Source organism: Apus apus, chromosome 3 (assembly GCF_020740795.1).
Source record: "Apus apus isolate bApuApu2 chromosome 3, bApuApu2.pri.cur, whole genome shotgun sequence".
NCBI lineage: Eukaryota > Metazoa > Chordata > Aves > Apodiformes > Apodidae > Apus > Apus apus.
In genome coordinates this window covers 96,447,190-96,463,930 of record NC_067284.1, presented here as the reverse complement: position 1 = coordinate 96,463,930, position 16,741 = coordinate 96,447,190, and the positions used below count along the sequence as shown (strand labels likewise).

At 41.1% G+C, this 16,741-nt stretch overlaps 1 protein-coding gene across 3 annotated transcripts in view; it reads right to left on the bottom strand.

The window, feature by feature from the left end:
• The window catches only part of PLEKHG1 (pleckstrin homology and RhoGEF domain containing G1), a 133,019-nt gene extending 117,141 nt beyond the window's left edge, over positions 1 to 15,878 (bottom strand). The window contains exons 1-2 of one of the 3 annotated variants that reach the window (XM_051615030.1): positions 15,665 to 15,878; positions 3,704 to 3,764 (exon numbers count right to left, since the gene is read on the bottom strand). In XM_051615030.1, the coding sequence (XP_051470990.1) occupies positions 3,704 to 3,763 (60 nt within the window). In that variant the 5' untranslated portion in view covers position 3,764; positions 15,665 to 15,878. The other 2 variants (XM_051615027.1, XM_051615026.1) reach the window with 2 other exon arrangements.
• Between the last annotated feature and the right edge of the window lie 863 nt (positions 15,879 to 16,741).

The following is a 16,741-nucleotide window of genomic DNA, read 5'->3' as shown; positions in this document are numbered from 1 at the left end:
TCCTAATATACTTATTTGGAAAATATAAACAAGTCATTCTGTTCCAGCATGTGATTTGTTTTTCTGCTCCGGCTACACCTGTGACAAAAGAACAATACTGTCACATGTCACCCATACCCCCTCTATTAACTTAGTCCTGAACAAGAAAAAATGTAGTCTTCAAGACAGTTTCACTGCTGTACAGGATGCTCACCAGAAAACAACAGATGTGCTATAATCACTACTGCCCATTCATTTCCTTTCTGTCAGAAAGAAAGCAGCAGTCATCAATTAAGAACCCCTATCTGCTGGACACAAAAGGAAGTATACACTTTTCCTTGGTCATTTGACCGTAACAATAGGAGATGGCAGCAGGAAAGTACAGACCACTCTGAGCAAGCACAGGGGGAAGACAGGGGTCAGTGAGCTTGTCGTCTTGGATTTTTTTAAAAAATAATTATAAGAATTTTTATTCAATATCTTAATATACAAATATTTTAAAATTAAATCACTTCATTGATTATACAAAATCCCAATTATATTGTTCCTGAATTTGTCCAGACAATTAATATAATCTTTTTCACAGCAGAAAATCTGAAACATGTGAACTGACAAGACAATTAAGCAGCACCTGCAAAAGGTGTTTTATCAATTAACAAAACCTTTTGTTAAATAATTATCACAATTTTAATAAAGCCATTAGTCTAAATGTACTAAGTATTTAGACTTTCAATATGTCACTGGCAAAATTATTTGGATTAGTATTTTTAAGAAGTCTAGTCAGATCTGTGGAGCCTTCTGTTGAAGGGTTGCATTCTCTCATCAGCTTCACCATTCTGAACCAGAACGACAGCTTTCATACAACTGCTAAAAGAAAACCCTAGAGATGCACTTTATATTATGTCTGTTTCAGTCTGACTACAATCAGCCACAAAGGATTTGGGGGAAACTTATTAAAAATCACTAGGCTTAATTAAGGTATTAGGCCCTAATCTAGCATGCTAAATTAAAGCCTAAATATTCCCATGGATACTAACGCAACTGTTCCAAGAACCTGGTAGGAGCTCCCCACAATAGGAAAGTTTTTATAGGCCTCCACATAGCAACTGAACCCCTGTTTTGCCCTGTACCTCTGCTCCATTACATACCAAAAATAGAACTGACTTAGAGAAAAGCTCACATGCAGGCATGCATCATTCCTCTCCACCCCCAGACAGATTTGCAAGCCCTCATACCATTAAAGACATGGCCTAAACAAAGCATTCAGTGATGCACAGATGCTCGAGGAATTTTTTTGTGTAGTGACTTTTAGCATAAATTCACTGCATATTAAAACTCACGTGGAATTCTAAGAACAAAGTATATTATTGATCTAATGTTTCCTTCTCTGCTACAATGGATGTCATGATTTTAAGAGCTGCTAAAGCCCATTTTCATTCTTTCCAAAGATTACCCTTTCTAAACACGAATTTGTTGAACAATTAAAAACACATAACTTCAGTCAAATGGATAATAGCAAGATATAAACAAATGTCATACAATGTCTCCCCTACTACCCCCAAAAATTTCTGAGAATGAAAAGATTCTTAAAACCTCCAGATTTAAGTCTGGCACATAAGGCAAATTTGACAAAATTACTGGTGGTTATTTGGTACAAAGTTAGCATCTGTCCCTCCAAGCTGTATCTGCCCAAACCATTACTCTACTGTTTTCCCAGAACACTACTCTTCATATTTTAGGTTTCTTCCTTTTTCCCATGAAATTAATTCTTTTCTAAATGCACTTCAGCTAGTCCTCAAATGCCTTATCCCATTAGTTGATACATTCCCACACACTCCAGTTTTGTTGATACAACAATTTTCTGAAGCACTACACAATGAATGCTTGTCTGCCATGGACCCCAGAGAACCTCAGGAAATCCTCTGCTTCTCAGGACACATGCACAAGCCATGTTACCTCAGCTCTCAGAAAAGAGGTTGAGTCTGATCATCTGGTTTAGCTTTTCTGTTCATCATGAAAACACATTAAAATCACCGCAACTCAAAACCAAGGCCAAGCAGCATATTTGCATTTAAAAGGAAATCAGGGAGAGGGGGGAAAATTTGTGCAATTCCCTTTCTAGGGTCACTAGGCAAATACTTCGCATGCATTTGGAAATGCAAGAATTTCAAACTAAATAAATAAAATTATTTGCTGTGTGGGACCTGAGAATGTACATTCCCTCCACATCTCTGAACAAAAAATATTTTAGCAATTAGTTAACCAGCAGATAATAGTGTACTGAAATCAGGTCACACCAGCTGTTTTTCTCTAATGTACGTTAAAACATGCAACCTTATTTTAAGAGTTTTTTTAGAAAATACTGAAGAACAATTTCTGTTTTTTCCTCTCTCAGCTTCTCTGCAAAATGTCTTCCTATTTACAGAGACTATTCTCTCTTGGACCCAAAGGAAAGCAAGATCTCACTAATGTCCGTCAAATGTAAGCTTCAATTGAATGCTATGCAGTCCTGCCAATGTCCTATTAAAGCTATGCAATCACAAAGCACTGGATCTAACAAAGTTGCTGTTCCCCTAAAACTGTACAAACATTTGAACACTGTCAGTTTATTGATACATGCTACAGAATTATATTACAAACCCCACTAGGAATAGGGTAAAAGAATAAGTATTACTAATTAGTAGTCTAATATGGAATATTAATATTCTCTTTGCCAGTCACAAAAGCCAGAGTCACAACTAACTTAATGTACTTCTTTTTTAAAAATTTTACACTAATCCACGCTACGCTGGTTCCAGCATTATACTCTATCTAGAAGGAATCAAATAGGTTATTTATAAGTTAGAGTTTTTCCAAATACCAGTGTCTGTGCTGTTACCCACAAAGCCCAACACTGAATGTCCACTTCAGAGAGAAGAAAAGACTCCGTTGGGATGGCACCAAGACTAACAAGGAGGGAAAAGAGAACCTTGCCATCATCTTATTTAGTATTTTCTGCAGAGTCTCCTATGAGCCCTATCATGAATATTTCCAAAATGTCAATTTGTTTCAGATAATCAAATTAGTTAAATCAATTCTTACAATAAAGTTTCATTTCCACGTCATCTTAATCTGCTTCTCCTGCACTCTCAAGTTTCCCAGATCCCCCAAGACTTTCATGTAGGAAGAATACATTTTAAAAGTTAAACCCCTAAAAAAATAAACTATTAAAGATCAATTTCTTAAGTTGACAGACAGTAACTTAAGAAAACTCAGGAGAACACAGAAGTCCCCAGCTCCATGGAGAGACCATTGCTTCTCAACAAAAGTCACACTTCTACCTCCAAAAGGAAGGAATCAAGCAACAAAATGGAACTTCAGCTACAGATTTTTAGCAAAACTTCAGTTAAAGAAATAACTGCTAAAACTGAAGACTTAACCTACTCTAACTGCTTAGGTGCCCCAAAATTTTAATTTAATTAACATAAAATTCCACTAGCATGCACATTGAGAAAAATCACGGCCTCAGCTAACCAAAATTTCAGACCCTCTGTACTATATGTACAGAGACCTACACGGGACTTGGATACTAAGCAGTCTCATGGTTAACTTCAGGTTTGTTCACTGAGCACCAACAGCAATCACCTCAGTCAGAAGCACAGCAAAGAGTGTCTTATTTTAGAGAAAAATTAAAAATCTAAATAACAATTAAAAAATAAATAAATGTACCTGGCAGAGCACTCACCAAGGAAATTACTGTCAGATTAGGAGTCCCTTTTCCTCTCCTCTGTTGAATCTCTGGCATTCTGCAGGAAGAAGCACAAGAATTATGGAATTAGAGGAAAAGGAGCAGAGCTCTGCAGCTTGGCAGGGAGTTATGCTCACCCCGATTTATGCCCCCTAAGCCACATTCACTGTACTGCCTGCCCATTCTGCCTTGAATGAAACACAGCATGGACTGAATCCAGCTCAGAGAGGCTAAAAAGGGTCAGATTTTGGATAGGAATTAGACAGTAATGTGATTCTGAAAATCCCATTAAGAGCCTTACCACCTCTGCAAGTGCCTACCTACATATCTTTAAAAATCTAGATCAGTTTGTCTATGGTTGACAAGGAAGTGCTGCTGGGCTTTCAGGTTCTACACTCCAAAACCTTGAGGTTGTACTCAATCTGGAAACTGTTAGCACTCACCTTGAACTTTATTATCTTTAATGACTGCAAATCTCTATTCAAATGAACCCTGATTTTCCTGATGAGCAACACGATGCATCTCTAGCTGTTAAAGCAAATCAGAGCCATGGGTCACTTTACAGGGTCTGTCTGGTACCTGCATCTGATCTAGATATTTTCACAAGGTCAACAAAGAGAGAAACATATTCAAAAGAAAACATTGTTTCTTTTAGAACTTCACAAAAAGTAGCTATTAAGATAGGATTGCGGTGCAGCTTTTTCTAGCAAAATTTATTAACCTACCCTGAAGCCTTAAAAACACAGGATTTTTTATTTAATGAGGGAAAGAACTCATTTCCTCTGCTAAATTTGTAACGCTTCCCAGCTTCAGAACATCAACCAGGAACTGAACAAGGATACCTTTTTTATTATTTTCATTTATCTAAGCCATTGCTTTACGTTTGCGTGTTCTAGAGGACGCCAAGATTAATTTACCTCTCCTTCTTAGCTATTTCAGTGTTATGGACTCAGCCAAAGATGACAGTGAAAAATCCACAGGAATCAAACATCAAACGTTCTTGCTGTGAACGTTCAAGAAGCTATTGAATGTAAGACTGCATTTTTTTTCTTTTTTATATCGCCATAAGGCCTGTTTATATACTTGGAGTGGAAACAGTGAACATTCAGCTGCAATTGATTTCCTGTATGGCAAAATACCTCAGGCATTCAGCTGGCTGGGAACATTGCAGAGGCCTCTTACCATCACCAGTTTTTTGAGACCAGGAAGCTCTGCCCCATGCTTGTTCTTACGCCAGAATAAACAGAGATCCTGCTGAATGTCCAAGTTCATTTGGTCTAGGGGAACCAAACCATAAACAGGCAAGATTTTATATTTAAAAAATCCATTTAAAAAATACTGGTCTACTTTCAACTTCAACAGTAGTACAATCAATTCAATCTTCCTAATGTGGCATAACATTAATCTACAGATGTTTTTTAAATACAAAACCATAACTCCATCTGAGAGATGGCTTTAAAAAAAAAATAATAAATTTCAATACATTTTCACTCATCTAGTTACTATATTTACAGCAATAAATCAAAACCACGAGGCAACTTCACTGATTAAAAGACGATTTTTTTCCCTTTTGGTATCGAGTGACAACTATAATAACCATTTTATTTATTCCATGTATGGGGGTTTTTTCTGTTCATAACTGCATACAGAGAAGAGCCTCCACTAACATTTCTATGAATGTAAAGAAGGAAATACGTGAGTAGTCTTACCAGGCTCCTGTGATTAGACTATAACAGTTGTAACATTCAAATGCCCAACCACCTGACTGTACCTCAGACCATAAATTAAGCGAAACAAAAATACTAAGTGAGCTGTAATTACCATTCCACTTTGTATTTAGTCCATGCAAGTTTCCTTAGTCTCAAATCCTCCAGAGGGAAAGGACTTCATTTCAACTGCTAGAAAGGCATTTATTTAAGAACACTAGAAAGGACCAGACTGGCAACATAATTTAAATATACACACATACATTTGTATATATGTGTGTATGTATGCATGTGTGTGTGTATACATACGTGTGTATGTGCATATAAAAAATGTGTGTATATATAAATAAAAGAAAATCAGGAAACCAGACAATCTTGAAGAAGCCTTAAACTTTTTATAGGGCTCTCTTGTTTGACAAAAGTTTCATCACTAACTGCTTCTCAGTTCTGGAGTAAAATTATTGGCCTACAGCCAAGAGAGATTCTCTAACTCCCAGAGCAGCCTTTGAAAGCTTTTGGATCAATGACTTCAGAGTCCTACAGGGACATCCAAATCAACTAAACCACAAGCCACTCTGATGGTACAGAATATTTTTCTAACATCATTCAAGTTTACTTGAAACATAATGACCATCTGTCCCATGAAAATTATCCTGGCTCCTGTAATACTGAATTAAAAGCCCAGAAACTTGAAAACTATCTTTCAAAACTCAGTAAACTCAAGGTTCCCTTTCCGGGTATACCCTGTATGAGAGGCAACCAAAATAATGTTCAGTAATAGGATGGGTGGTTTTATGTTATTCTCTTAGAAGTCTCTGAGATCACCTTCATCTCAGTTTTCCTAAAAACTCTAAGTGACACCCAATCCTTCTGCGCTACACATTACTAGCCCTGGATCAAGATGCTCAGTGAAAAGCTAAGATTCTTTAAACTCCAATAAACTGGTTCAATCAATCCATGGGTTTGAGTTTTAAAATATCTGCTTTTTAAGAATTCCCCTGCCCTGTTCTGCTAGGAGAAAAGGCCAAAATAAGTAAAAGCCACCCAGCTATATATAATTGTTTTCCACAAACTTTCCACACTTCACGTTAGATGGCAAACCACTGCGCAGGTTTAACCACCAGTGACAAGGACTAAAGTAAGAATTTATTTGACATTTTACTGAGTTATATGCCAGTACTTAAAGCCCAACTTTTCTGGCCAAGGAAAGCAGCTTGCCTATCACAGCATCAAGGGAAGGCCACATACTGTAGCACCTTCTCATTGTATGACAAACTGTGATGAACAGACAGAAGATGTGCTCCATCCCAAGGAAATATATTTATTCCACATGCAATCAGCTGAGTGCTTTCCCAAATATATTAAGCTAATTTCACAGGCTAAGTACATGCAGCACTCCTAGAGTTTCCTTCACTCTACCTGTTCACAACAGTGAACAACACAAAGGCTAAATTGCATGAGAAGGTCAAGAGCTAAGAATGAATCCTTGGCAGAACTCCTCCAGAACACACCCAGTATGACCTCAAACTGTCCCCAGGAAAGAAGTCAGAGTTGGGCAAGTATGGGCATAGACAAGAACTCTGACCTGTGTACCAGAACTAATCACCTGATTATATGACTCAACACTTATAATTAATAAGAGAAACCAACCCAGTACATTTTTCTGAAATTGTCAGAAGATAGGCATCACTGATCCTCTATTAAAAACAAAAAGGACTCTTCATGCAGCACAGGCATTGATTTAAAGAAGAGCAAAAGGAAAAAAAGAACCATATAGTGAGCAGACTCCTCATCACTACAACACAGCAGCAATGAAGAGGCAGATGACTCTGGCACCTGTATCCCTTTGGAAGCTCAAATAACTGCATAATGCACACAGCCAGGGTGGGCAGATGAATCTGTGAGGTATGTATGGAAGCACCACCCCTTAGAGTTGAAAGAGACTAGAAAGGAACAGATCTTTAGTTACAAAGGCTGATGACCAGCTTTTCTTCTGAAGACAGCAATTCTGATAGTTGTGGGTTTGCTTTTCCAGAATTCTTCCTTGAAAAGCAGGCACAGCTCCTATTCTATCCAAACAACATACAGCAGTGTGTGGAAGAAATCCCTTCTCCTCCATACCCCACTGTCCCATCATACTAAAGCTTCGCCAACAACGGGCAGAAGAAAAATACCTATTCTGCTTTGCTTTGACCTTGTGGGAATCTGAGTCAGTGCGTATGCTGCCCTTTGGAGGAACAAACTGCTTTGGAGGGGCCCGAGGGGTGAAAGAGCCAAATCCATTGAGTGCATTTGACAACAGGGGTGGTTTATTGGCAGGACCCTCTGCTGCAGAGTTGCAGGAAGAAGCTCTTTAATGTGGTTTCTTCTGGATCTGCACTGCACATGGGAGCAGCAGGATGACTGAGCTGTGAGACTGAAGAACTCAACATTGCTGGCATGCACAGCCACAACCATGACCAAGGAAGCACACCAGTGTTGGCAACACACCACACTACCAGGAGTGAGTGACACTGCAGATAAAGTGGCAAAGTGCAAGCTGCAGTAATGGGGATCCCCAGGCTGAATCAACATGCAGGAGATGAGCTCTGAACTCTGCTCAGCATTGTTCATGCCTTGGGAAACCACTCTGTCTTTCAGACACGTGCATGCACACACCAAAAATGCTCTAGTCTGCATTTTCCCCCTGGCAGACTTTATGAAAGAGGAAAGTGAGTCCTAAAGAGGGAAGGTCTGCAGAAAGTCTGGTCCTTTTCAACTGAAAAATTTGCCTGGCACTGTCTCTCCTATCATACAGACATCTCTGATATAGATGAGGAACAATGTCATCTGAAGGAATGGAGAACAGAAGCATGCCAAGGCACTGTCCTATAAATCAGAAAGAAACGCTGGAGATTAAATGTTTTTTGATGCCCTTAGGAATTACTATCTTTCACTTACTAGCAGTTCACAAAACTCTACAGCAACTCACTAAAAAGCCTACACTGTGTCTGGGTGCAGCAGGTAGATATTCAAAAGAGAAGTTAATGGCTTTCCCCTGAAAATCTCAGAAAAACTCACAAGGTTAAAGTTCAAGCTCGGAAGAAGGAGATACTGGAGCCAATAGCCTCTTACCACAAGACAGAAGAGACTTCACAGCACAACTAACCTGGTAAAGCAAGGATTGTAAAAGGCTACATCCAGTGAGGAGCATGGCAAGTTAGCCCATCTGCCTGCGGGACAGAGACAGCAACCTTCTCAGGCAGCAGGGGCACAAAATGACCAAGATAGATCAAACCAGAGATTCATTATTTCAGACTCATCTAACATGAGAGAGACTGACAATTATCAGAGAAAACTGACAGAAAAAAGACATTACAAACTTAGTATGCTGGTAGTGCAGGGAAGGCAAGCTGTTTTTCTGAATTCAATAATGATTCATCTTTGTCTACCATTCAAATGGGCTAAAACTGCTGACTCCTCAAATAAATTAGTGTATCTGCAACAGGCTGAAGTCTATGATGACATCATTCAGACACTGAGGTATGACAGCTCTCTGAGCAACTACAGAAGGTATGTTACCAGGATAATAAGAAAGAATTGAAAAGTAAACAGTGACAAAGCTTCACAAACACTTCAGTGTGAAGCATACTAATCTCAGCAGCACCTAACCTGCTTGCAAGCTAGTGATCTTTCTGCTGATATTAACTTATTTGCAGCTTAAACCACAAGTGGAAAGTTTTGTGTATACTGAAGTAATCTTCTTAATAAATTACATACATACATAATAAGGCTCTTCATTCACCCATCTATTTTTAAAATTCTTTACAAAGAAAGAACTATCATTTTTCCTTCATATCAGGTATCAAGGATACAAAGCATGAGGTTACTTTAGATTGAAGTTCCACAGATCTGTGGCAGCAGCAGAAGCAGTTCTGTCACTGTATTTGGGAAATGCATTGGGACCTCAACTATGAACCTGGACTTCCTGGGATAGACAACACAAACAACAAAGTGAAGAACACCAGTTGATACAGGTATACAGAAATCACAACAAAGCTGTAGCAGACACTGTATCTAATCTTGGGGGACATGCAGAGGGGTAAACATTGGTAAATACTTTTAACAAAGAAGAGTTTACAAGAGTTTAGCAAGGAAAACACGCCTGTGTTTACAGGTAACTCCACCTAACGCTAGCGGAAGCACAGCAGAAAGTACAAGTGGCTACAGCCTATGCACTAAATGCGGGAGATAGAGAACACTCGTGGGCTGATTAAAGGCAGAAGCTGACCTTCAAGCCCACACCCAAACAACAATGCTGAAAGATGTCAACCATGACCATGAAAGGAAGCTGCCTGTTACACTGTTCTTGACAGTGCTCCTTAGGGCAATCCAAACAGCCTTCTCTTTCCTCGGCTAGGTACCAATGTTTTATCTACGACAGCTCTGAGTAAGCAACTGGGCAGGTGATTCATTCACTGTTCCCGTGACACACTTTTTACCTCTGCTCAATACTGCCAGTGAGAGGACAAACGCATCTTATTAGCAGAAAACATTAGTTGCATGATACTAATGCCTGGGGCATGATCCTGAAATGTCTGAATGGATATGAATGTTCAAATAGTTCTGTGTTAATATTCATTAAGTTAGGTTTTAAAACATCTGGGCAGGGTTCACATGCAAGTTTCTACAGAATGCATGCTTACAGGAAGAGTCTTGGCACCACTTGTACTCTGCAACTCAATGACAGAGCAAGACAAGCAAAACTTAAAGGATTCAAAGGTAATAAGCCCTGCCTCGGAATCACAAGTTTCCACGGGAGACAGCTGCCAGCCAAAGATACACCTGATCACTACACTTAAAACAACCCCACACATGCAACTTCCACTCATGGTCCTGTAGAGGACTAGGAAGCAGGACTAGTGAAGTTCATGCTGTGGAAGGAAGGGAGAAAGAAAAGTCATGTGCTCCAAGTCTCTCTCGTAGATAAATTATTAAAACAACACCTTGCTTTTTATTTTCACACCAGTGCTCTGCATCATGAGTAGCAAAAACACAGGCAATGACCACGCCCCAATTTAGGTCCTCCAAAAAGTGCCCCAGACAGCAGCTGACAGTGGTTTTAAGCAGTTTGTAACTGTGCTTGGGCCTCTGCTTCTTTCAGGCCTCCTCGATAACTATCAATAGCTTTCCCCTCCATTTCCTTCCCCAGTCCACCCTGACTGGGCCTCTTTCTTTTCCTGCACTTGTAATCAAATTTGCAGTTAAACCTATATCAGGTCAAGTTCATATTAACTTAACTTTTGGTGAATTAGACTAGACAGACCTATCTGATACAACAACTACAAATAAAAACAATATTTATAACCCTAAAGTGACTTGAGAAACTTTTAACACTATGAGACAGTTTGTCACACTCTCCTTTTGAAAGGCTTACAGCCTTTGCTGAAACTTCATTATTAAGTGAGTTCACTTTCATCTCTTGCATTCTTAACCACACCCATAAAAGGCTCCCATACTTGCAATCACATCTGTTGCCACTGTACTGATGATGTGCCTAAGACTGACTTTATCTCTTCACTCACTCTGCTTCTGTTTCCCCTTGGTTTTGTGGTTTCACCTACTCAGTCTGATGCTAGAGGTTTTTTTAAAACCCCAAGTCTCAGAGCCATGATATCTCATGGGAATGTCAGCTGTTCTTTCAAAAAAGAAGCTTCTGCGCATTACAGTTACAATAAAAGAACTAGAAAATATTACTTTATTAGGCTTAAAAACCAAAAGGAACTGAAAAATATTACAAGATTAATAGTTAAACCTAACACACAAGTTTGAGAAGTCTGAGCAATGATTAGGGTGGGAATGACACTATTTCGGATTGGTGATGCAGCACAACTCTTTAGGTGGTTTTGGTCAGTCTCCCAGAATGAGAGGCTTAATCAACAATCAAGAAATTCTTTGAAAAGCATCTTTAAAAAAGGGGGAGGAGAAGAGGAGGAAACTCCCTAGAGGTTACATGACCTCTGCATTCTCAGTTTACAAGAATAATGCTTTCCCGCACTTTTTTTCTTATTGCCAGTTCTACAAACAAAGTCTTCTGTGTAACCACAGTAATGCAGGTTCTCAAAACAAACCATTCAGCAACACCTCTGAAAGTTTTTCTGCCACTCCAGACTTTGCTGAGCCCTGCAATAATTCTTTTTTTCCTATTTTTTTCCCCTCTTAACACTACAAAAGGAAAATGCTGCTTAGAGTAAGTAGTGGTAAGACATCTTCACTGTCACGACAAGCAAAAATTTCAGCTCATTCTGAGAGGACCACCATATATAATCACAATTACTCTAAATAACTTCAGTAGACATTACATTACTAACTTGCACTTTTTCATATGCCATTATTCTACCTTCTATTGGATATTCTAGCCAAATATCTGGGCACTACACTTGGCATTTAAGGAATTTATGGAAAAGTAACTTAAAAGCCCTAACTAGTATAGCATGTTGATAAAGTGTTTTCTTTAACACAGCAATCATCCTTCACAACACATGACTGAATACAAAAGGGTATGCACATCACATTAATTCCTTTGTACTAATTTATAACTGTCACAGCTTTATAGATGTCTGAGAAACGCTTCTAATCAGAGCCCTGCAAACAGCTCCCTTTATAATCAGACTGGATGTTTCAATTAATTCCTGGGCCAGCGCATTTGATCCTATGGATTTGTGGGACATGACAGGGTCTGTGCTAAGCATCATCTCCAACTGCCACCCAGCAACTTGGCGCCTCTCCACAGCTCCATGTTCCAAAGGCCAAGAACTGCAGCTCTGGTTGGGCTGGGGAGAGACTTAGTGGTACCCAGCAAGTGCTGGAGTGGCAACCAAGCACGAGGGAAACAAACAAATAAAAATCAACAGTTGATTCAGTCTTTGGCATACATTAATTTGCTAAATATCTGTTAAAAAAAAACAACAAAAAACAAAACAAAAAAACCCACAAAAAACCACAGAAAAACCACAAAAAACAAAAACACAAAAAAACAACTGTTATTAGGAATGCCTTAAAGAAAGAAAAAAAAAAAAAAAAACAAAAAAACCCCCACAACACCCAAACACCACAGATAAAACAAAAAAAAAAATCCTGTCAATTTTGAGTTCATATATTTTGTAGTATGCTGTCCTAGGAATTGTTTTGGTTTGGGATTGGTCTTTTTTAAATACAAAGGGCACACTTAAATTTTATGGATGATACCTCTGTACAAAAATTTTATTTTAATAGCAGTATCTCAGACCAACCAGTGGAAGTGTTCTTCAAAATTACTAACACCAGATTTTGTAACTGTGTTTTTGCTAGCCCTGTCTTTGGCTTGATCTCAAAAGTACTCATCAGGGCCTACAAGTTGTACGCGTGATGCTATCACAGATCTTCAGCTATCCCTGTTACCAATAATCTTTTGGTACAGTAAAATGACTGAAGCCACTATCAAAATTACAGTTCTGTTAGTGTTACATGGTTACAGAAAACAAATCAGCTTTATACTGCAGAGTTTGCATTAAAAGATAATAAAGCACTACTTCAAGTACATGCCTTCATCAGCTGCTATAGCACTGTCTATTTAGCAGGGCTCAAAAAGCCTTTTCTGAATTGGAGCCAAGAAACCACAAGCACAGGAAAAGCAGAGGACAACAGGTATATGGCAATCCAAACAAATGCACACGAGGAAGCTTTCAAACATGCACACTGCCCCAAATGATTTAGCAAAAAAACTAATGCAGGTGTCACATGACAAACTGCATCAGTGAAAGGTGCAAACATACCAAACTATACAGATAACAGTAGTAAGAAGTACCACAAAATTATGACTTGCCTAAATTACTTATTAAACAAGTAAGCAGACATTTTCACTTCCCTTCTGGCTTTAACCTTTCAGCTCACAAAAAAGATTTTTTTTAAAAAAACAAACTTAAAAACACCCAAATAAAACAAAAAAACAGCCCCATAAAAAAAAACCCAAACAAACCCAACAACCAACCACAATCAAAACAAAACCTCGCTGCACAAAAATAACCCACACCACACAGGGAGGTACCAAAAGCTCAGCTGGCTAGCGCCAAACCCTTTCTACTTGGCACAGTTTATACCAAGGCCTTGCAATCAACTACTTTAAGCCCCCAGTATGCCTTTCAACACTTAACTAGTATTCTCACATCCTGCCCAAGGAAGGAGAACACATTAGCAGATGTCTTGAAATCACAAGCGCTGCCAACAAACTAAGTTCACTACTTGAAGATTTCCAAAGCTTCACATTCTTAACATCTACCCTCACTTAAAAATCAGTTCAATACTGTCTTTGCAAGATGTCATCAAGGAAGTCTATACATCACAAACCGATTTGACTACACTTCTTTTTCTTTTCTTTTTTTTTTTTAAATCATAAGTAAAACAATAAGAAAAGTGGCACATTAACACCTAGCCTTCGAATCTTTACATGCCTTTGCAGGGATGCACTCAGTCATAGGACTGCAGGTCAACACTGTTTACCTAGGGCCTTCTAGGTCTGAGAGGAAAAGCCAGCATTCCCTCAGCATTCCGGGAAACGGCTTTTGTTTAAAGCACATTTAAAACGAAACCTTTTATTGGAGTGCTTTGCATCATTTCTAGTTTGCTAGCTGAGAACATAGAGAAGTAGAAAGCAAAAGTGTAATCACTAAGCATCTGCACTGACCTGAGAACAATAACAATATTCATTAAGAGCTCAGTCTCCAACTGCCTTCTCATATTTTCAAGACAAGCGCCCTATTAATACATTTTCTAACCTTAGCATAACTCACATTTTCATCTCAAAGCACCCACACACACATTGGTAAAAATTTCCCAAAATTATGACAACTACGTGACACGCAGATCCTCAATTTTTATTTTTATTTTTTAAATACATCTCAAGGAAGGCATATATATTGTGCCTTGCCAACCACAGTGAATTACACAGCCAGGAGTTGCTACAGCCAGATTTAGCTTTGTACAAGCTAACAGGATTCCTTTATAAATTTAGCTAGAGGCACAGGCAACAAACACTTGTGGAAATTTGAACTGCAACTCTCCAGCAACAAGGATTGTTCCCTCCAAGAATGAAACAGTAGCAAAAGAAGACTATTAGTAGGCTCTTATTACACACCTATAAGTCATCAAGTTCTCTAGGCAGCGCTATTAAATTGCTGAAGTACCAGCAAACATTAAAAGAAAAAAGTAAGGCCACAGCTGTTTCTGAGTCTGCCAATTAATAATTAAAGGAGGAAAAAAGCCAACTGAAGAGAGACTGTATTGGAAGCCAGCTGAAGGTACAGCTAACTTTGCTTCGGGTCTTTTTTCCTCATACTTGGAGCACGGAGGTTTATGAAGAGAGAATGAGTGTCTCAGGTCTGTCAACACTCACCGAAGGATGAGCTCTGAAGGGTTTCTCGTTCAACAAGAGAGACAAGGACTGAGACATGCAACCCGAAAAGTAGGGAAAAGGCAGGGGCAGGAGATGGAGAAACGCGTCCAGGGTCCTCCAGGCAGGCAGCAGGACACTGCTCCACCCCGACTGCTTCTCCCTCTTCTTCCCTCCCACAATAAACGTTCTGGCTACTTTACGGTCAGATCAATCATATTTTTAACCCCCTTTAGGCCACACTTATCACAAACCAATTAACGTTACTTTAAAATACGGAGGGTTCTTTTGGAAGAGTTCTCCAGAAGACACAGGTTTGTGAAAGCATCTGCACAAAACCCGAAACACCATGCAATTTAATCATATGCTAACAGAAACACCTCCTCCTTCCCCAAGAAAGACTCATCGAAATCTTCAGAGCCCGAGCAGAGCGCTCCAGCCGAGCTGGACGCTCCCCACAGGCAGCGGCAACCAAAGACAAAGCACATCGGTGGGCAAAGCAGCAGCAGCAGCAGCCGGTGGCTGCCGGAGCCCTGAGGAGAGCCCGGCGCAGGGTCCCCGCTGCCGCCAGCGGCCCCCGGCGGGGAGCGGGGCAGGGAGCGGGGCGGCAGGGCTGCCACAAAGGCTGCGGACACAACGCACCCGCTCCCCGGTAGAGCCCCCCGGGGCCGGGAGCTGGGGCCGCCGCGCCCCGCCCGGGTGGTTTCAGGGGGCTGCAGGGCACAGGGTACCTGACCGACCGACCACCCTCCCCCGACCCGGGCCGCGTCCCCCCTCCACGGGCCGATCCAGGAGCCGCCGCCCCCTCCCCGGCGCGCTCCGTGCGAACAAAGCCCCCGCGCTCACCGGCGGCAGCAGCCCCTCGGCGTCCTCTGCCCTCGCTCACACGCCTCCTTCTCCTCCCGTTTAAAATCCAGGCGCAGGAGTGCGGACCGGGGAGTGTGGGAGGTTATCCCCTTCTCCCGCCCCGCAACTCGTGCGGTAGCGCCGGGTGCCCCCGCGCAGCGCCCGCACCTCCGCTCCCTCCGTGCGCTCGGGCTCCGGGCAGCGGCTTAATCTCCAAACTTCCTCCTCCTCCCGCCCGGGCAGGGGAGTCTGTGAAACTCCCCTCCTCCATGCAGCTCCCGCAGCCGAGCCGCTGCCTCAGCCCCTCCCCAGGGAGGCCCGGCCCGGCCCCAGGCTGCAGCTGACTCCGCTCCCCATCTCCTCCTCCTCCCCCGGAGGCTGTGAAAGGGGGGGAGAGAGATTAACCATTTGGACTTGTCTGGAGCCAAGCCAAAGAGAGCAGTCGGATTACAGCCCCGGGAAGAAAAAGGGAGGAAAAGGAAAAAAAAACAACACAACACACACAAAAACCAGCTACCGTTTTCAGGCAGGGAGCGAGCGCTCGGCTTTCCTGCCTGCCTGTCCTCCCTCCCTCCGCGTCCCGGGCGCCGCCTCCGCCCGGCTGGGAGCGGGAGCCCCATTCCCGCCTCACCGGGCGCTGCTCCGGCTCCTCTCCGCCACCACGGGTGCTCAGTTCAATGATCTTACACGCAGCATTGGTACTAAACTGTTAGAGCTTCTGTAAACGAGTACCAACTGCCGAAACGTGAAGCAGGCAGGTCCACCCTGAAATAAAGCCCGTAAAAAGCAAAGTCAAAGAGGTTTTAGAGACTACACCTGCCTCCTGGCAGCCTCCCTGGCCATCTTCTTTCACAAGGTGCGTTTAAAGTTACTTTCTAAATGTTTATAAAATGTAAAACACACACAAAGAGAGAAACTGCTTCATGATCAAATTTAAACCAGGAAATCCTATTTTACTATATCCTAAATGAGAAATCAAAACCTGTCTGGCTTTTGGGACAGAAAGTGATTTATCTTAACTGCATCCAGCAGCACTAATCAAGCCTATGTTGCTTGATCACAAGTGCAAATTCCTGC